This window comes from Corvus moneduloides, chromosome 6 (assembly GCF_009650955.1).
Source record: "Corvus moneduloides isolate bCorMon1 chromosome 6, bCorMon1.pri, whole genome shotgun sequence".
NCBI lineage: Eukaryota > Metazoa > Chordata > Aves > Passeriformes > Corvidae > Corvus > Corvus moneduloides.
This window is the reverse complement of record NC_045481.1, coordinates 55285133-55306438: the sequence shown is the minus strand read 5'-3', so window position 1 is coordinate 55306438 and position 21306 is coordinate 55285133. Positions and strand designations below refer to the sequence as shown.

Below are 21306 nucleotides of genomic sequence, written 5' to 3'. Positions count from 1 at the left end.
CACCTAAAGGAGCTTACAAGAGACAGGGACCATTTGCACAGCCTGGAGTGACAGGACATGGAAGAATGGCTTCTCACCGAGTATGTTTAGATGGGATATTGGGAAGAAATTCCTTACTGTGAGGGTTGTGAGGCACTGGCACAGGTTTCCCAGAGAAGCTGTGGCTGTCCCTGGATCCCTGGAAGTGTCCAAGGCCAGGTTGGATGGGGCTCTGAGCAACCTGGGCTAGTGGAAGGTGTCTCTGCCTGTGACAGAGGAGTTGGAACTGGATGATCTTTAAGGTCCCTCCCAACCCAAACCTTACTATGATTTTATGATCTCTCTAACTGTTGTTTTAGCACTTTGGTACAATATTACTGTACAGTTTTATACAGATGGGAAATGAAATGCTGCTCTGTCATTTCCTTTAATACTCTAAAACACTTTACTATTATTGCAACTTACTGGGCTTTCAAGGACTATAATGGAACTTAGAGCTTATTGGTGTGGTTCAAATAAGCTGCTCTTCCATAACCTGGGGACTTCCTGCTGCTGGCTATATACTGCAGAAATAAATGGCAATTTCTCTTCATTATTATTCATAGGGTCATAATATTCAAGATTAATGTGTGCTCTGATGGCTTAGTCATTAAAATATTCACAAATCTGGATGGTTTTGTAATTTTTAACACACACAATTTGTCCAAAAAATTTTCTACTAGAAAATTTTTCCTAGGTTATTCTTTATTCATTCTCCATCATTCATTTTGCTATTAAAACCTTTCATTCTGCTTATGAGGGAACACACACAGTATTTGCCAAAAGTGACTATAGTCATTTTCCATTACTAGATGAGAAGTTAAATCCTTCAATTACTGCATGAACTTCTATTTTGCATACCATAAAAAAAGCCAGGATAAACACTTGCAAAACATTAATTAACAACTCCGTTCACTTTGTGAAGAATCCCGCAAGAAAAAGAAAAGTCTAAGTGTATCCTATTAATTGTTTTCTCAGAATAGATAATCTGGTTCTAGGATTTAACACATCCAGAGAAGAAGGAGAAAAAGTGGGTGGGTGGAAATAGGCATTGTGGCTTTGGCTGCACTCACAGGAACTTTACTCCTACAAAACACAAGTGCTCACTGCTCACAGGCCTGATGGTCATTGGAATTTGCAGTATCAGTGTCTAGCCCCAAAATTTCTTTCCCACTCATCTTATCACCAGCTTTCCCTTTTAGCTAATGAGACACAAGCATGCCTCAAATGCCAAATGGCTTTTAGAAGATTTCATGTTACTTTGCTCCAGCTACTTTTCCTGTCCTGCAAATGTATCACTCTCACTGATTCTTCCTAACAGGATAAAAGAGAGCCATTAAAGCCCATCTCGATACACAGAGTACTTGAAAGTCTGGCATGGTATCTTTAGAACTGCTGTCCTCTCTTCTGTTATATTATTATTTATGGGATTTTTTCCCCCAGTTTATAGTATTTTACACTTGGTATTAGAAAACCAAAAGTATCCAGTAATTTTGCACGTTTTATCAGTTCTATGAGGTGAGTATTGCAAGAGAATGTGGTAATAACCAAAAAGAACCAAGAATGAGGCATGGGAACCTGGGTGAATCTTACTACAGTCGAGTATATGCAGACATGAAAAATTCTTTTCTCTACTGCACTTTGTGTCCATGTCACTTGTGAAGCAGAAGCTTTAGTTTCCACGAGAGCAACAGCATCATTCTTTGTCAGTAGATACTACTGCAGGATGTCAGGGAAAAATGCAAGCCCTTGAACATATGACTCCTCTCAACTCTGTCTTTAAAAATCACTGCTCATCCAGCCAGCTGTCTGATTAGTAAAGGCTTTTTTTGTCACTTCCAAACTGTAGCAGAATATTATGTGTCAGCTAAGTTGTCAAAGAAATTCACTTTAATGCAGACTAAGTATATTAGAGGTCCGGTGTGCAACCAGTAATAAATTCTTCTTAGATCAAGTTCACATACAGTTTTTATTTTAATTAATCAGCTATCTAAGTATGAATTACAAACAAGACATTCTGCTTACATAATTTTTCTTCTTAATAAGCAAAACTTTCTTTTTACAAAGCAAAAAGAGGGGTAATTTACTATGTTTTGAGTACTTTTTTTGTATTATTTAATGTCCATGAACAATTTGCTTTAAGTTTTGTTGGGTTTTCTTTTTTTGCTTCAAGCTTTAGTATTGTGATTTTATCAATAAACTATTGTGTCAATCTTATGTCAGTTTTGAATTGTATCCCAGCGATTACTGCTAGAAAAATATTCTGCATAAACAAATCTCTTACTGCTTTTGCACTTTTTGTTGTGAATATTTTGTATGGCCATTTAGTAATCCTGATTTCATATTGAAATTGTGCGGTGGAATTTATGTAGATTTAAAGTAATTGACAAGTACCTTGGTGAAGTCCTAGGTTACATTTCATTGATCTGGTTAATTAATGAGACTTAGTTAATATTAAGAAATACCTGGAAAAAACAAATTTGTAACCGAAACAAAGCAGATGAAGAGAAGGCATACATGGATAAACTGGAATTTGTAACACTATTCAGGAATAAAAAGACATGCAGGCCACTCAGAGGATTAGAACAGTGTCTTAACCAACACAAGAGCTTTACATACCCTAAAGCCTACCTAGAAGATGTAGAACACACAGCCAGGGAATAAAAAAAATCACTAAAAGCTAATAACAGCCTCAAATACCTGTGAGACCCAGCTACAAATACATTTTCTGAGCATGGAGAATGTTACTACCCTGTGAAGCCCTGACAGTGATCTCATTTAGGCATGTTTTGTTGGTCCACACTCACAAATTCAGGGTCAGACAGAGAAGAGTCGGGGCATGTATGTGTTATAAAATTAATATAATCTGAGATTCATTCCCTTGGTTTTCAGCTGCCTTCCTTTAAAGAATTGCACTGGAAGTTTCTAAACACAGTATTAAGAATAATTAACAGCATTTCAGAGAAGAATACATTAACTGAGAATTATTCCTCTGCCCCAGGAGTCTTTGCAAAGGGACACCTTCCATCCTGAACAAGTGCCAGTTATGTTAATTAAGGAAAACTTGTGAAGCACAGAGGAAGCTACAGTGCAATCAGGCTAGAACTGCTTCAGATACTTGATCCTAGAACACTTCTCCACTGTAAAACTTAGGGTGTTAGACTTCTAGGTTTGAAAAAAATCCAGTTGTTCCGACAATACCATTACTGAGCTGAACGATAGCTCACCTGGATGTATTTGCACAAAAGAAAGACAATTTAGATTGTCAAAAGCACAGCTAGGATTTAAGCAATAGGCACTGATGTCTTCATTGTTTTGCAAGAAAGTGGACTTGTAAACACTTCACATTCCTTAAAATCTCCCCCTAAACAACAAAAAAGTAATAAGAGGAGGAATTTCCCCCCCCCCCCCCTCAGGAAATGACAGCTTGAAATTTCCACTGAATTTAGACAGAATCATATTCACAGAGGTTGACTGATCTGTCCCAATATATCCTAAAATCTAGAAATAGGATTATTCAGAAAAAAAATTATTATTTTATTTGAATGCCTTTTGAAATTTGCTGGGTATAAATAGGGGATGACTGCTTCTGTTGGACTAAAAATATCTGTATTGCAAGATTTTTAATGGCTAGGGTTTGTTTCACTGCTTGCTAGCCAAACTTCACCCAACAGACCAACTGTACATTACAATAATGCTTGAATATCTGAATAGTCATTTTAATAAAAACAGGAGAGTAAATCAGTATAGATTTTTTTTCGTATGGTGGCTCTTACTGGAATCTTTTGGAGTCAGATGAATCCAAATAGTATAATTCATGCTTTTTGACTCCATAACTCCAATTGCATGTCTAGACACATAAATTGATCTCTGTTAGCTATTGACCTTACCCATTGTTGGCTAATTTAGGTATTTTATTCTGTATAAAACTTAGCAATCCAAATGTTAACTTGATAAACACAAGAAGGAAAAAAAAATACTTCAATCCTTGTTTCACATATGAACAGACAAAGCCACCACTATTATTTGTGTATTTTGCTTGTCTCTTTTTTTGGTGAGGTTTTTCAACATCAGAGATTTAGAGAGTAAGGCACAACCATTTATTCCAGAAAAAACAAGTCACAGGCCTGCAATGTGGTACTGTCAGAATTTGGATGGAATCATTATACGTTTATCTTTGGTCTTACAGCCTCCCATACTGAACAACAATCATGCAACATATATGTAAAAATTCAACGTTACTCAAATTATTTTAGAACAATCTGTGATTTCATTCAAAGTCAATATAAAAGTTTATGTTCAGTGGATCTATACTGAAAACCTTTGGAATACAAAGAGAAGCATAATTTTGTTTCCTTCTTTACTAGCTAGCCTACAAAGTGCAGTTATATCTTACAGCGTTACTGAAATTTTGGTTATTGTGGTCTAAAAAAATGTTACCCACTTAGTATTTTTTCCCTGCCAAAGTCAGATTATGCTACTAGCCTACTTGGTGGTGCTCAAACATTGGAATAGGTTGCCCGCTGAGGCTGGGGAGGTCACCATCTTTGGAGAAATTTCATCTGGGCACATTGTGGGCATCCCAGGTGAGGTGACCTTGCTTGGGCAGAGTGTTGAATTAAATGATCTGGAGGGTCCCTTCCCCAAGGGCTCTGTGATTCTGTTTAAGAGGAGAATCTGAAGACAAGGTAATTTATATTCCTGTCATACAATCTCTTGACATAAAAAGTGGGATTTTTCTTTTCTGTGTAAGAGATCTACTTTAAATTGTAAGTAAAAAATTTTAAAAGATTCATCATTCAGCAATGACCAAACTGAGTCTTTTTGATAAAAGGACTGAGGGGCTTTTTATGTCACTGATTGTAATAAAATCTGTCACAGACCGAAAGGCCACGTTAATCTCTCCAGTCTTTGGTAACAACTGATGGTGTGATCCATAGGTAGAAAATTCTGTTTCACTTGCTACTTCCACATCGTTTATAACCTTGTGATTGCTACCACATAAAACCCCAGAAAAAATTATGCTGATAAGCACAGTAGATAACTAAGGTGGAAGTCAGTAGAGTACCAGGGACTGAAACATGGAAACCTGGTCAAAAATTGATCGTGACATCAGAATATCTGTAAGACAATGCCTTGAGCAAGATACTCAGAGAGCCTGTGTCCTTTCTGGAAACGATAGCTGAGTTCTTGGTTGTTGGAACTGCATGGAAATAAGGGCAGTGCCCCCTGAGTCCTCTAACAATGAAGTCACGGTCTCAACAGACAAAGAATTAGAGGAAGCTACCAAGTCTCAAGAATATTTAAGCTGGGGCCACCCTGAAGGTCTGTCCTCTTGTTTTCTGTCTGTCAAAAGGCCTCCTTTGCTAGTGTCCAGCATCAATATGCTGTAATACTGTCCAAGTATTCTGACACGCTGGAATTTGGGAGCTCAGCTCTTAGTGCAGCCATGATGACAAAGGTGGAATTAAGACATTTTGACTTGGATTCATATCACCCCCTCAAGACGCTTGGCTGGCATCATGGCATTCACAGAGGGAATTTAGAAGCAGCTGGATTTCTGAGGAACACATTTCTGTGCTGCGGATCTCATTTCTGTGAGGACAAAAAAGTAGACTTACCCTGCTCTCATTACAAAGCAGAGGAAATCACTGGCATCAGATGAGTTCTGCTACCACAGGAGAATACAGATAAACAGGCTTAGAAAAACTGAGACATCTGGAAAGATGGAGTAAAAATTATACAGAAAATACAGTATGTAACAGTACAAGTGGCTAATGGAAAAGCAGCTCCAGGATGCAGCCAAAAATCTCTTCACGTGGGACTGCTCACCTCAGCTATTCACAATGGATCTGCACTGTTGAAAATTGCCAGCCAGGCATGCAGGATGTGAAAATTACTGTCTGATGAAAGGGAACAGCTTAGAGCACTACCCTTTAGTCCTGCTGTCTTGCACAGAAGTAAGACAGATACGTGATGGTCCCTTTTCCCCCCACAGAAACAAAACTGCCATATAAAAACTTCTTCCTGACACAAGGAAGAAGTAAGACCAAGATGGTGGATAAACAATCCCCTCTCATGCTGTGACCTGCACTGTTTAGTACCCAGCTTCTCTGGAAGCAAGCTGTGAGATAATGCTGTTATATTATCAAATTCAGAGGTGTGTTATTAAAGCCCCCCAAACTCTCCAAATGAAAACCAGTTCATATTGCCCTCGGTTTTTTTCTCATGGTGTCTGTTCTCTAGAAAACTTCCTCTGCTAAAGTCATCTTCAGGGTAGGGTAGGGTAGGGGACTGCTGGTCTGCTTTTCCAATTGTTTCCCACCTTCTTATTCACACACCCTTAGCATTGGGCAGTCTTCTGTTTTCACCTTGTAGTCTGCTGGCTGGTTCTGACAATTCCAAATTTCTTATTTCTTTTAATGCTGGATCATTTACTTTAATCAGTTCTTTTTAAAAAATGGCCTTTTTGCAGACCTCTGAAGTATTTCTTGCTTCTTCTCCAGGGAAGCCAGGACAAATTGCTTTATTCTGAAGGTGTTCTTTCAATATTGCATCCTTGATCCTCAGCTTTTTAATCAAGGAGAGGTTGTGCTCTGCCTCCACTGCCAGATTTGTTTACCAATAAATATTCAAAAATTATCAAGAACTACCATTCTACTTTCTCCCAGATTCCCTTTTATGCATGGGAGGAATTTCTTTAATTAATTTCAGCTCTGAAACTCTTTGCTGTAATTCCAAGCAGCTGCTGTGCTGTCCCCACTGTTAATGAGCTTTGTCTTCATACGACTTGGAGAAGGACAGAAAGGGCCGTGCTGGCTAAAATTGTTTGAAATTGGTTTTCAGCATGCAAAATAAACTGGACAGCCCCTGTGTGAAATGGATTGCAGTGTCACTCCCCCCACTGTGGAAATCTAATCTGTCTAGCTGGTGAGAATGAGACACATCAGGGGCAGAAGGTATTGACTTCTCCACTTTTTTAAAAAAACGTTTTTTTAATTTTCAAATGGACTGGGGCTGTTTCATTTGAATTGTCATTCTTAAATAATTGTCTTAGTAGAAGCAGTACATTTCAGCCTCCTGCCATCCTTTGAAAATTCAGCCTGGCTGTTTGCTTAGAGAGATGCAGCCTGACACTCTGAATCTACACACAGTGTGAAAAATTGCTTTGATCAGCTTGTGTTTATAATTTAAGGCAGTAAAATGGAATTCTCACTAATTGTGTTTAAGGCACGATGTATTGTGTAATCCACAGAGAGATTCATTTCAAAAACACTGTAACCACAAAAACAGCTGTTCTACTGAGTCATTTTCCCAACGTGCAACTTAAAGCAAAACAGAGCAAAATCCACTCCCAGTTGTAGCTTATTTGTGTTGATGGAGTAGGATAATGCTGGAAATGTGGGGAGAAACAACAGAAAACTCATCTCCACATTCCTTTTTATACCAGAAATTTGGAAACAGAAAAGAAAAAGCCTTTGGAGTTAAAAAAACCCAGAAGAATCTCAGTTTTGAAGAGATACTGGTATCCTAATTAAATTACAAAGAGCAAGCCATGCATTGATAGTCAAAAATAATTTGCAAAGATAGGAGTGAGTCTAAAATTAGATGGAATTGAATTAAAATAATAAACCAAGATACATCAGTGAAAAAAAATTGTGTCATGGATGTGCTTGTGTGCATATTTTCATGGTGTTTAAGTCTAATACAGGCTCTGGAAGAGAAGCTAGTAAGAACTGGTAAAGCAGGTGGAGGAAACTGCACTAAATGAAATTAAAAAAAAAAATGTACTGCAGGCACAGCTCTTTCATCAGTAGGAAGTTGAGTGAGCAAGTGAGCAGCCCTTTTCATATTTAGGATGACCTTTCATCCCACCCAGCTTTTGGAGGGAAATTATAAGCTAGGTTCAAGTCTTACACTGAATTCCTAAGCTAAGTTCTATTGAGGTAGCCTTATGCTATATATTCCAAACAATTTTTTGTCCCTGGGGGAAAAAAAAGTTAGAACTTTTAATAAGTTTATATTTGATGATGGTTGCAGGGACTAGAATGTGATTTTTGTGGCTCTGCAATCCAGAGGTGTTTGCCTCCCATATTGATGCCCTGGAGATGCAGCACTCGAGGAGCACAGAGGGTGACATAGATGTGTTTCTCTCGTTTGCAGATATCTCAATAAGCTTGCTCTCCTTAGTTGTCACGGCCTGTGGTCTTGCTCTGTTTGGCGTGTCCCTGTTCGTGTCCTGGAAGCTGTGCTGGATCCCCTGGCGGGAGCGGGGTTTGCCCTTCGGGAGCAAGGACAGCAAGCAGGAGCCGCTGCACTACACGGACACGGAGCCCCATGACCGTGACTACAGTGAGGATTACCTGGGCCAGCCTGCCGCCTATCCCGAGGCCTCCTCCATGAAGATCAGCCACACCTCCCCTGATCTTCCATTAGACACCCAGGCGGGAGCGAAGGAGAACTGCGTGCCCAATGTGCGAATGCAGCGGCAGATCACTGAGCCGACCTCGTCTGCCCGGTCAGTAGCTCCAGTTTCTCTCTGTTATTAATGAATGCAAGCACAGTCCAAAAGTGCAGCTTGATTATACAGCGCGCTGATCTAAAAAAAATGTATCATTTTCTTGCCATGTTCCTTTAAAAAAAAGAAAAAAAAGACACAAATTTACTCATTGAGATGCACAAACCTCGTAGGTTGAAGGGACAGGATCACAATCCTATTCCACTCTTCTCTCAACTACTGTCTCTTTGGTGCTCTTCCCTCAGAAGCAGAATAACATAGAGTCCTGTGTCCCTTAAAAGCACCAGAACAGCCTAGATTTAGCTTGTAAAGTATATTCATTTGCACTTAGCACTGGTGCAGAACACTCGGTAATATCTCCTCAAAGATTTTTAAAACAACCAAAGAAGAAAAGTAGGGCAAGCTAATGAAACACTTGCAAGAGTTAGAAATAGGATTAAAAATTGTAGATTGTAGCCACAGTCATGACTGTGGGGGGAAAGTGACTGAACAAGAGTCAGTGAAGTCTCCAGGGGAACTGGGGAACCGGTACATGAGGGAAGAGGAAAGGGTGAGGGCGAGAGTGTGTGCAGGGGCAGGTGATAGAAGGATTATGTTTCATACAGCAAGAATAAGGATCAGCATGTGAAGAGCCAGTAAATATCTGAGTCAAAGCAGATGCATTTCAGTTGGAGAAGGTACAGCACTAGTGCAGTGGCTGTTTGCTAGCCTCTTCTTTTTATTCCTCCACAGGATATTCTGCACCTCTCACTGCCACAAGGAGCTTAAGGGTTGAATTTTTTTTTTTTTTTTGGTGACATGACAATATTTTATCGTGGAAATGACTAGTGTACAGCCATAAGATTATGTATTTATTATGCAACAAGAGAAAAAAAAAATTGGGATAGCACATAAGAAGAGGCTGTTCCTGCTTTAAGCATGGGTAAACAGATATTTACAGGGAATGAATGAACAATTATAGCAGAGGAACTATTGCTGATTAGATTCAGTATAAATAGCTTTGGATTAATCCTGTGGTGGCATTTTCCACGTGCTCTTTCTGTGTTCAACCTGAGCTCCTGGTACTCCAGTACTCTGAGTGATTGCTGCATATGAATAGGACAGTAAAATAGAACTCATAGAAGATTAGGATTTTACCTAATCCAACTTTCACTTTCACATCCCGTTACCTGAACAGGGATTGAAAATTTGATTTTTTGTTACCACCTACAAAGGAGAAATTTCAGTCACAGTAAGTGTGAATTAATAAATTTCACTGGACCAAAGCTAAAAGCAACTTCTAATCCTCAACTAATGAAAGTAAAGGAGCTTTTCAGCCAAAGTGCTGCCGAGTTTATTTCATCAGTTATGAGAGAAAAAAGGAAAACAATTGTTGGGGTGGTCAGCAAACCATTTCAGACCAGCTTGAGACACGGGAGCAGAAAATGATGTGGCATTAGCAGTGTGATGCAGAAGGTCAGCTCTCCCAACTGTTGCATTCATCCCTTTGTTAAAAATCTGACCCCATTGTACGTTGCAGAAATAATGTCAGATGCGAACAGGATCTTTAGTGTGCATGCACAGATCCTTATCCCCCCTCAGCACAGCCTGTTTCAACTCTTTCCTTCTCACTTTAAGGCACAATTCAATCCAGAGACAGCTCAACCTGTCCAACCCTGACTTCAACATCCAGCAGGTCCAGAAGCAGGAGCAGCTGACGGGCATTGGCCGCATTAAGCCAGAGCTGTACAAGCAGAGGTCACTGGACACTGACGATGGCCGGAGGAGTAACAGCAAGGCCTGTGGAAAACTCAACTTTATCCTCAAGTATGACTGTGATTTGGAGCAGCTGATAGTGAAGATTCACAAGGCCATCAACCTGCCAGCAAAGGACTTCTCTGGAACTTCAGATCCGTACGTGAAGATCTATCTGCTTCCCGACAGGAAAACAAAACACCAGACTAAAGTGCACAGAAAGACCCTAAATCCAGTATTTGATGAAGTTTTTTTATTTACTGTCCCATACAATGATCTCAACACAAGGAAACTCCATTTCTCTGTGTATGACTTTGACAGATTCTCCAGGCACGACTTGATTGGCCAAGTGGTAGTGGATAATTTTTTAGATTTGGCAGATTTTCCCAGGGAATGTAATATTTGGAAGGATATTGAATATGTCACCAATGTAAGTATTATAATTTTTCTTCTTGAATTTTATTTGTTCTGACTTCATTTCCCTAATCTGATTATAACTGAAATTGTCTGTTGAATTTGTGAAGGAAAATACTCTATTCTCTCTCTTTCTCAAGCTTTGACCTTAATCCAGGGAAATCGACAGTACATTTTCAGTTCTCATTTCTTGTTCTTTGGATATATTAAAGAAAGTTTTATGTAGGAGACAGTGGGTTTAGTCATTGCCCTGCTGATAGGGTAGAAATGCTGGAGAATGTTATAATCTTACTTAATCTGAAATTTACTTAAGGAAATACTACTTTTCTTATTTTGCCTGTCTTCCTGTTTTGCATGATTTTTTATGTAACTTACAGCACACTAATCAGCCAGAACTGCAGATTCAACATTTCTTATGTAGTGATCTTCAGTTCTTCAAAAGACTGTTCTCATAAAGTCAGAAAACCCCACAGCTATAATCCAGCCAAACAGAGTTCAGACAATGCTGTTCCATGAAAGCAGTGAAACACTGAATTGGTTTAACTCTTTGTTTGGCATCACTCTGTTCCTGGGGAAACAGGGAACATATTTTTAAAAGTGTATTTCTGTTATCCCAAAGTCTCTGTTATCAAATTCTGTGCAGGAGTCCAAACAGTGATTAGGTATAAAATCATGGAAATTACTTCCACAAAAGAAGGAGCTTTCTACTCAGAGCAGGAGCCAACCTTCTTGTAATGCCATTAGAGATGAATCCCAAGCATCCTCTGGAGGACAGACCTTCAGTGAGAATGATACATTACAGAAATCCACAGAGGTGAAGGCACCAGTGCCAAGTGTCAGTAAATATTTCATTTGCTAATGTCAAACCATACTCCGGTGGAGTGCACATTTTAGAGTCAAATAAACCAGGCATCATTAGCAGTAAGATCAAAGGGTAAGTTTGTTAGACCTCAGTTCAGGAAAGCACTGAAACTGAGAATAAGAAGCCAATGAAAAGTAAAGGATGTTGACACAAATAACTTGACCCTCACACCTCTGTGGTCTGGTAGCATGTCCATATTACAGACCAAACTGATTAAATCCTTTTTTTGTTTCTTTGAAAATTCTTTATGAAAATTTGTATTTTCCTGGTTTTAAGGTGAATTCTCTGCACATCCTGTTCCACACAAGGATGGAAGTGCAGCAGCAGCACAAGCGGTTCCTCACTCAGGGTACAGGCAGGGCACGGACACTTGGTGTCGGGGAGGATAAACCTAGCTTTTGTAGAAGAAGTTACTGCTTTTCAGCTGCAAGGGAAAAGTCAGGCTGTGACAGAGCAGCTGACAGTCATTCCAAGTGAAAGGCTGCCTTCATACAGCATTAAGTGTCCCAAGATCAGCTTCATTTTTTACAGTCAACTGAAAGTGGAATGTGCATGCACACTGGGGCTACTTTGGTAGGAACGAGTCCTTTTTTCCTGCTTTGACTTAGGCAGAAGATTGGCTCTGGTATTTTCTTTCGAACCACTTCTTCCAAATTTCAAAAGTGATGCAGCATATCATTTGTATTCAGATTTTCTGTAATATCTGAAATTAAATTCAGGACTGAAACATGAGTCATTTATTAATTCCTCCTGATACCAGTTCTCCTGTGAAGTGTAACCCTGTTTATCCAAACAGAACACACGACCTGCCTTCTAGACTTGTCAATGGCTTTCCAGCTAACAGAGGTCTTTTCAAAGCAAGTGACTCATGGTACATAGGAGACACATCCAATTTTGGGTAATGTGAGTTCTGAGATAAGAGTATCAGGTAAATGGAAGCGTGGAGTACTCAGCTTACCCATTAACATTTCCAAAATTTCAAAGGTTAGAATTCATTCCATGAGGTTCTGAGAAATACTCCATGCATCATTTAAGAAACAAAGTTTCTGCCCATTTTCTTGTCTGTGTAGCTGAGATATCTCTCAGTCTGACAGCAGAAGCTGGATCCTAAACCAGGGCAACCCACTGACACTGCTGCAGTGAATACTCCTGTGCCCAGCAGGCAGCATTAGTGAAACTCAGAAATAATTTTTGGCAAAGTGTTGAGCCCCATTGGGCAGTTTATGATTGGAAACCAAAACTGTATCGGCTGTAATAGGTTTTCAATAATTTATCTTTGAACGTTGTCTTGTTTCAAATAATAATTAGAGAACAGAAAAATGCTGGGCAAAGTTACTGAAGGGAATTCATTTTATGTAGGTCAACAAAAAGTGCACACAGGAAGGATAAACCTTGGAATTGAATGAGAAAAAGGGAAGCTCCACACAAACTACACATGACAAGTTTGCCATACTTCTGAAGAGTGCAATTCATTTTAATTCTTTGTGCATCTTATTACACTGCCTAACCAGTGAGCCCAAAGGCCTTTATTTTACATTCTTCATTTTATTATGTTCTAATCCAATTTGACACAGCAATATAAAAGAATGTATCAAATCCTTCTCTGCCCAGCAAAATGTCCTACTTAAGTGAGCACTGCAGATTATGCCTGAAATGTCAGCTTTACTGCAAACAATGCCATTAAACTGACCTATTATGTCATGTGCTTTCTTCTGTTTTCTAATAACACTGGAAGATTTTTTTATCCTAAACCAGCAGTTTTTATTCTTTGGACTATGACATCTTTTACCATCCCAGAGTTTGAAATTATTTCTTAACACAGACGCATATCAGCATAAAAATTTTTTACATGCTTAAAAGCAGTCTGGTGCCAAACATGAATCTCCAGTATCAAAATGACTCTTCTTCTAATCCCAGGTCCTCTGAGCATAACATCTCCCTCCTGTAACTGACATTTTTTCCAAGCAGAAAAAAGACAGCAGTGGGCTGTATAATGGTAGAGATAATTAAGTAGATCAACTTTAGCATGAGCACGAAATGAACTAGATAAGCTTTTTTTTATATGTATGTACTAGTCAGATTACACTGGTTTCTGGCTTATCAAGAAAAAAAAGCTGCTTTTTATTTTTAGCCTGGGTTTCTCTTGTTGGCATGTTTTGTTTAGTAGCATCTAAAACATAATCAGCGTTTGGGGTGGGGGTTTTTGGTTGTATTTGTTCACAGACTGATGGCATGTTTGAAGAGGAAAAAAAAGTGGTTGATATTTCCTTGGTTGCCATCTTCAAACTCAAATGTGATCAAGCAAAGACACATGGCTTTGTCACAAGGTAAAATGAAAAACCATGAAAGAAGAAGGTGTCAGATATGAAACAGGAAGGTGTCGGTGCATTTCAGAGAAAGGAAAACCTTCTCTTTCAGAAGGTGCCAAGTATCCCCTTGTATAACTTGCTGTGCCCCTAGACAGGAAAATCCGTTGTCAAGAATTGCTTGTTAAACATCACTGGGCTGATGCAGGGTACAGAGAGAATTTCTGCCAGCTGGAAATCCAGCTCTGGTACCTCCTGGCTCTTTGGATTCTCAAAGTGGTCAGCCACTGCCACTTGATAACCAGGTAAACTTTCCAGAGAGGACAAGTATTTTAAGAAGTGACCTCAACTTAGAGGAGGTGGGTAATTGTAGTAAGAAAGGCATTTAGAAGGCAGTTTGTGGCTTTGGTCTTACAGTATATATAGTTTCTGCCACTGATGCTCTTTTTTTCAGTTGTCAAATATAGTTACATTTAATATCTAGGCATGGAACAACAAAAACTGCTCTTTTTTCTGAATGTTTGAGCTCAGACATACACTTAAAAAAAAATCCTATTCCTAGCACTCCATTGGCACCTTTCTCTCATCTCAAAACAACCAATATATCAGGGTACAAAATGGGGTTGGAAATATAGAAGGGAAATATTTCTGAATCTGAGAGAGAAGAGAGTACGGAAATAAGACCCTGGGTAATACACATAGAATGTACATAGAATTTGAGAAGTAACATGGCACAGACTTTAAGGAATGTGTTTACTAAAACCCAAAAGAGAGTTATGGATAGTTCAAAGCTATAAAGAGACATGAGCTGTATATCAAGTTGTTCTCTTTGACATCCAGAAAGAGCCAGCATATGCCAGAAATTTCAAAGCCAAGAAATTGATTTCTTCTGTTTGTAAGACTCTTCAAGCTCTGTTAGGGTCTGGGTCAAAAATGCAACAGATAATGCTGAATTCCTTTTGCACAGATCCAGAAAATAAAAGCATATTGAAAAAAAAATTATTTAAGATGCATGTTCATATGCATGTTAGTGTTTTGACAAAGTGAGAGTTAAAAAGTGGGGTGGTTATAAGTATTTGAAATTCTTCGTTCTAAAAATGCTAATTGTTCACTGCTGTTGTTCTTGAGTTTGCCTGAGCAAGAAAGATTTGAGAATTTTTATTTTTAGGCATTTATGTTGTATAACTGAGATGCAACTGGAATCATAACATCACCAGAAGGAAGTTTCAAGTTCCCTGTTTCAGAGATGTTAATGCCAACCACAGTATGTGTGGAAGAAAGACGAAAAGAGGCTAAATTTTTCAGTCAGTTGTTCATGGAAAGCATAATAAAAGTATAAAATACTGAAATCTGACCCAACTGAAAAAAAACTTCCTCAAAGGTTGCATTGCTCAGGTCCGTTCCTGCTAAGAGCTGTGAGCAGTTCAGTGTCTGCCAAATGTGCATAAAGAGGTGCAGGTCATAAGGCTTAGGGCTTAAGCCCTCAAAAGTCGAGGAAGATAAACATCCTTCTTTGAAAGAAATAGGTCAATACTGCCCGTAGCTCACCTACAGCACAACAGGCTTGGACAACAAGGATGTAACTTCCTCAAGACATGGCACTACTGATGGCCCAAGTGAGAGCAGGTCCAGGATCTGCAGATTCCTGGCAGCAGCCTTAATCCGCTCCGTTTGCTCTGCTTATCTCCTTCGACAGTGTGCAGACTCTGGAGCTGGCAGGAAGTCAGCTAAGTCCACCTACTCCAGTTCTAAAAACTGTTTAGCTTGTCAAGATATTTTAGCTAGTATTTCTGAAATCCCTGTTCTGGCAACTTGCAGGGTTTAGAGAAGTGATGGCATTGAGCAAGAGCTCAGAAAAGCCTTTAAAATATTTACAATGGTTAACAAAATTTTTGAGTTGACAGTTTGAGGAGGAACAGAAACAAACCAAGTCTCTGGCTCTGTGTACAAATTCAAATCCAAGGCATCAATGTTGAGTGCCATATCTACTTCTTTTGTGTCAGTAAAAGGGAAACAAAAGTTGTTTTGTTTTGTTTTGTTTTTTAATACAGAAAACCTATCCTGTATTGACCTGGTGTTCTCCTTCTTTAGAGCAAGTAGGCTTTGGCACCAGGGAAGCAACCAGTTATGGATGTGGAGATGGACCTATTTAATGGATTTGCAAATGCAAGTCTCTTTACAAGAGACAGATTTGCAAACCCAGGAGTCTTGCCTGTTTTAAAACATGGCAAAAGCTTACGAGCAAAAGTAACTATTTTATGGCTATTTTAAGGCAGTAAACACAAGGGATAAGATTCACCTTGTTTAATGAATTTGTTTAAAAAAAAAAAAAAAAAAAAAGAAAATCACAATCAAACCCAGAAGTACTCAAAAAAACCCAAAACCAGAAAGTAAAATTGCCTTTGAGAGGCAGATCAGTGGATATTCATCTTCTCCTGAGTCACAAGGTCACCCTTTGTTGCATGATTTTTTTCTGTCTATTCTTAATCAACTGCACAGAAAAAAATGAAAGTGCATGTGTAATGAATCATTTCATAGCCAAAAGATGCTGGAAAGTCATAGATCTTTAATCCTTCAGATTCCTAAGGGTCACCACAGTAAGGATGAAACAGAAATTAATTAGGCTTCAGCATCAGCACAACAGGTACAGTACTCAGTCTACAGTGGAGAACAGCTGCTGTGTTTTTCTTTTTAAACATCTTTTTAACCACCTATTTAAATGCATTAATTTTCAACACTGGGCTTTTCCTTTTGTCTTCTGGGGTTTTTTTCTTTCTTAATTTAATGATTGTAATAATTACTTTGTAGGAGAAGATTTGTCAGGCATGCCATACATTTAAATGATACGAGGTCAGCACTCAGCATGGCTAAACAAAGGACAGACACGATTATGTACAATGACACAGGGTAGAGATAAAATATTAACAAGTTTTCAGAAAACTAAAAGCAGCATATGCCTAGTTCTGCTTGAGAACTGGATAATGGTGAGAATAATGAACAACAAAACTTGGGAAGGGTCAGAAGTAAAAAAAAAAAAGTCAAATGCCTTGGAGAGCAGTGGTTTGAGATGCAGCTCTGTGGGTCCCAAGGCCGTGGTCCAAGCACTGCATGCTTGGCTGTAAAAGGAACAATGACTATTCCATGCAAGGGATTACCCAACAGCCTTGTAATTCCACAGGCACAGCCAGAAACAGGATGGATCTTGTAATCACTGAGGCTTCAGCTACCATTTATTGGGGGTTTGGGAGCAGTTTAAGGAAATAATAATTCAGAGAGTTGTGTCTGTGTGTGTGTGTGTGTGTGCACCATGTGAAGTTTACAGAGCCCGGGAGCATGGCCATCAGAATTTCTGAGGGAGCTTTTTCACTATGGATATTTCTCTACAAAAAAACCCCTATACATACAACCAACCAAGAAAACAAAAGAAACTAAAGCAGACAAAAGAATAAAAATGAAACCTATGTAGTAGAAATGGCATCATTCCAGTTAAAAAATTTAATAGAAGATATTTCAAAGTTAGCATTTTGAGAAAACCGAAATTTCAAAGTAAGATATTTTGATTTCTCATTTGGACTGCATTTCTATGACTCTATTTTAAAATATTTTGAAAGCAAATTGTTTCAAGTCAAGTGATGGATATTCTGCTTCAATATGGAAATAACAGAAAATTCCTTAGCAAATTAGAATCCTGCTTTCTAAACTGATACTTTCCCTGCCCATCAGTGCTGCATCTTGAGTTCTCCATGGTCACTGTATCCTCCATGTTTCCCTGGTACAACAGCCCCAGAACAGCAATAGTGTGTGAAGAACATTTTCCTCCACACATTAGCTGCATGCTGAAAAAGGTTAGACACAACCCTAAATTCCTGCCTCCTGGTTAGTGGAAGTGTCTGTAAGTGTCCCTGTTCCACACGTCCCCCTTCTCCTTTCTTCTCACCCTCCTCTGCCAATCCTTTTTTTCCCAGAAATCTCTCTCAAACAAGGTTCTGGGAGAGAAAAAGTTCACAGTGACACTGACTGCATATAAACCAAAGTCAAAATGTGATCCCGGTCAGCCAAGCCTGTCCTTCAATTACACCGTCCAAAATTGTCAGTAGGAGCTGCAAATACAAAAAGAAATCTGGCTCCAGTATTTTACAATTCCTAGGCAGCAATTCTTGAAGACGAGCAAAGAGCATTCGCACAGCGCTAAGACTAAAATAGCTGTATTAAAGGGATCTTGGTTGTAACCATTCTGCACATAATTCAGGATTAGACTGTGCCATAGCCTTTTTTCTACAGGGTTATATAACTTTCAATTTAAACATGTGTTTAGCCAGGCAGGGGAAAAAAAATGGCTTCAAACACGCATTTAATTATTGAACAGTTTTGGGAATGCTTACTCTGTCTTTTTTTTTCTAGCAGAGGTCACAGAAAGCATTTCAATAGCTTATGGATTTATCAAAATTTCTGCAAAATCCTACTCTTTAAATTAAGTTTCAATATTTGGAGCCAAACTTGAAAGTATTCTTCCCGCTGAACATACTGTGCTTATGTGAAAAGCCTCAAGCCATTTTTAGCCTTTAATCCCCACTAGATATCACAGCCATCAGGCATCTTTCTCCACCAAACAGGGTATTTCAGAGTTCTACATTTTCCCTCTCTGTGCAGTCTGTTTATCCAGTTCTCATGTTCTTTTCCCAGGGCGTTTTATTTAACAGTAAGTGGACTTTTTTATTACAATTTCCTTAGGGATTCACTGTAACTGTGCCCCGAGCTCGCAGCAGGATATCCTGGTTATTGGGGCAGGGGATAGCAGAGCTGTTCGGGAAGCACCTCCAGCACACCATTATCTGACAGGCTGGCATCCTAACACAAGCTAAAATGTGGATGTGCTGGGGTACAGTCCTGAATTCATCTTCCCTGGTACACCTGGGACCCAGGTAAACAGGTAGGAAAGAAAGTGCCACCACACACAGGCTCTTTTCTCAGCAAAAGATTTGTCTGGCCCCCTTCAGAGTCTTGTTAGAGGATGTCACCTGTCTCACACTTTAACCCTTCAGGAGTCCAGGATCTGTAATAGAGGACAAGATATCATCTGGACAGAAGGGAAGAAATGCTGGATTGTAACTGGTGCTAGGAGGCATGGGGTTTGTGCTTACAGGCTAAGTTATAGAGCTTGCCAAAATTAAGGCTATACCATTTGCTAAATAATCACACAAGGGCTGTCTTCAGACCTCCCCACTGCCTTTGTGGGGGGAAAGCATTAGAACTAGCTGCAGCTGAACTGGGAGCTGACTTGTGGAGAAGGACATATTTTTCCCACAGTACATATCTGTATTTGTATCTGTAGCTTTTCTAGATTTTCTTCTCGTCCAGGAAACTTCGAACTGACATAAAATGACAGTGGAAACTTCAAAGGACACACAAACCATTTTTTCTAAGATTTATTGCAAGATTAGCTCGGTTGGTTCGAGCATGGTGCTGATAGTGCCAAGGTTGTGGGTTCTGTCCCTATAAGGGCTATTCACGTAAGAGTTGGGCTGGATGATCCTTGTGGGTTCCTTCCAACTCAGAATATTCTGTCATGCTGTGAAGTATAATTCCAGATATTGTGGAGGCCCTGTTTGTCCCTGGGTGGTCTTGGAGGTTGAGGTATGTGACAGCTTTTCTGTGTTCAGTCATAGCCCCCCCCAAGCACGAGGGCCGCTGCTGAGGCTCTGTAGTGAACCTTGCTCATGTCATTGCAGAAAGATCCATAGCTCTGCTCCTCCATTCTTTCACTTTGTGAAAAATAGGCAGCCAGACCATCCAGGGGAAGAGGGGCAGAAAGGCATCACTCTTTCATGCTAAGTGAGCTGTTTCTCTGAGAGCAGAACTAAAGAAACAATGGCAAAACTGAGGACCTGACTGAAAGCTTTTTCAACAAGATTTATCAGCCCCAAGTTTATGACGTCTTTGCAGAAGAGAACTTCATTTTAACTCACTGTTGTATTTCATTTCCCATCATGTATGCTCATTTCTGTAAGTATTCTGAATACATGTGTATCAGGAACAACATATAAAGTACAGTGTTTCCTGAAAAAATTCCAACAGGCCACAGCAACATCACTTTGTGTTTGACTGGGGAAGATTAAATGACAGACACAGAAATCTCCGAATTCTGCACTGGTTGTCAGAAACACTGAAAGGCAGTGCACACTCAGTGCACACTCCAGTTCTAAAAACAGGGGTGTTACAACTCCTGTAGCTAGTCCTGCTGAAGTTACTGGAAGTATTTACAGGGGTAAATGAGGCAGAGAGGCTTTTGCAGTGTCTGAGCCTTCCCATGGCTCCCTAACAGAGATGTAGAGCGAGCATTTCGCACCATGTACTCTGGTGAAGTGACATGCTCGGATGACGAGAACGCATTAGCAATGTCTGTGCTATCATGACATTTGAGATTTGTGTAGCTACATTCTCCTGGCCCTTCATTGCTTGATTAAACACCTTGCTCTATTTACTCAAGAGAACAGGACTCACAAGCTACCTCTTACCTTGGTGAGTGCTTAATCATTCGCTACTCCATCAGGCAAACTTCAAATTAAAGCTACGTACACCATCTGGAAGAAGATTCCTGACTAGTGATGGGATCTTGCTTGTGATGGGCAGGGAAGCAGAAAACAACAGACAGCTGGAGGTTTTCACAGTCGATTATATGAACTATTGGGATAAAATTCCCCACTCAGATATTTGGGGCAAATCTGGCATCTAAAAAACAGCAGTTTATCACAACATCAGGAAACATAACCTTGCTTGCCAGGCAACCAATTACTGACATTCTCAGAACGTGTGACTGAAGTCATTGCCCCTCCTGCCTAACATCTCTTCTGTTTCCTGCAGTAAAATTATTCTGGAAGGAGCAGTGAATAGGAGAAACACTTTGAAGGTTAACTCCAAAGAACAAAAGAACAATTCTCCATACTGTATTTTGTACATCTGTTTTCAAAATTCATTGAACTCTATATGTGTTTTCTCTTTAAAAACATGCTGCGGTTTTATAAGTATTTTTAAAAGCCAGCTGTGATTTAATCAACCATCTGATCTGCATTATGATAACTCTTCTGAACAACCCCAACAATAAAATAAATATGTGTGCAGTAAAGTGAAACAAAAGTGTTACAAAAATGATGGAAAAAAACTAGCAGACTTTGGTTTCAAGCACCCTAGAGAGTTATTTATGATGATCAGGAAGAAAGGAATCACTTTAAAATAATGTAAACCTTTCAATATCTGCACACCAGGCACAGAATCTTACAGTAAATGCTAATTTAACAATAAACTTCACTCTATTGGGACCACAACATTTTATGCAGGTAGAAATGAGTAGTGCTCAGGATTAGATCCTGACTCAACTGTGAAGTCAGAGAAAGATTTCCCACTGAAGCTCAGATTTCATGCATATCCTCTTGCTATAGTTTGGAAATAGTATCTTG

At 39.4% G+C, this 21306-nt stretch overlaps 1 protein-coding gene across 3 annotated transcripts in view; it reads left to right on the top strand.

Moving 5' to 3' along the window:
* The window catches only part of SYT9 (synaptotagmin 9), a 66870-nt gene that overhangs the window by 21882 nt on the left and 23682 nt on the right, over positions 1–21306 (top strand). For all 3 annotated transcript variants that reach the window (XM_032112059.1, XM_032112058.1, XM_032112060.1), the window contains exons 2-3: positions 8182–8536; positions 10154–10700. In XM_032112059.1, the coding sequence (XP_031967950.1) occupies positions 8182–8536; positions 10154–10700 (902 nt within the window). The remainder of the gene's footprint in view (positions 1–8181; positions 8537–10153; positions 10701–21306) is intronic.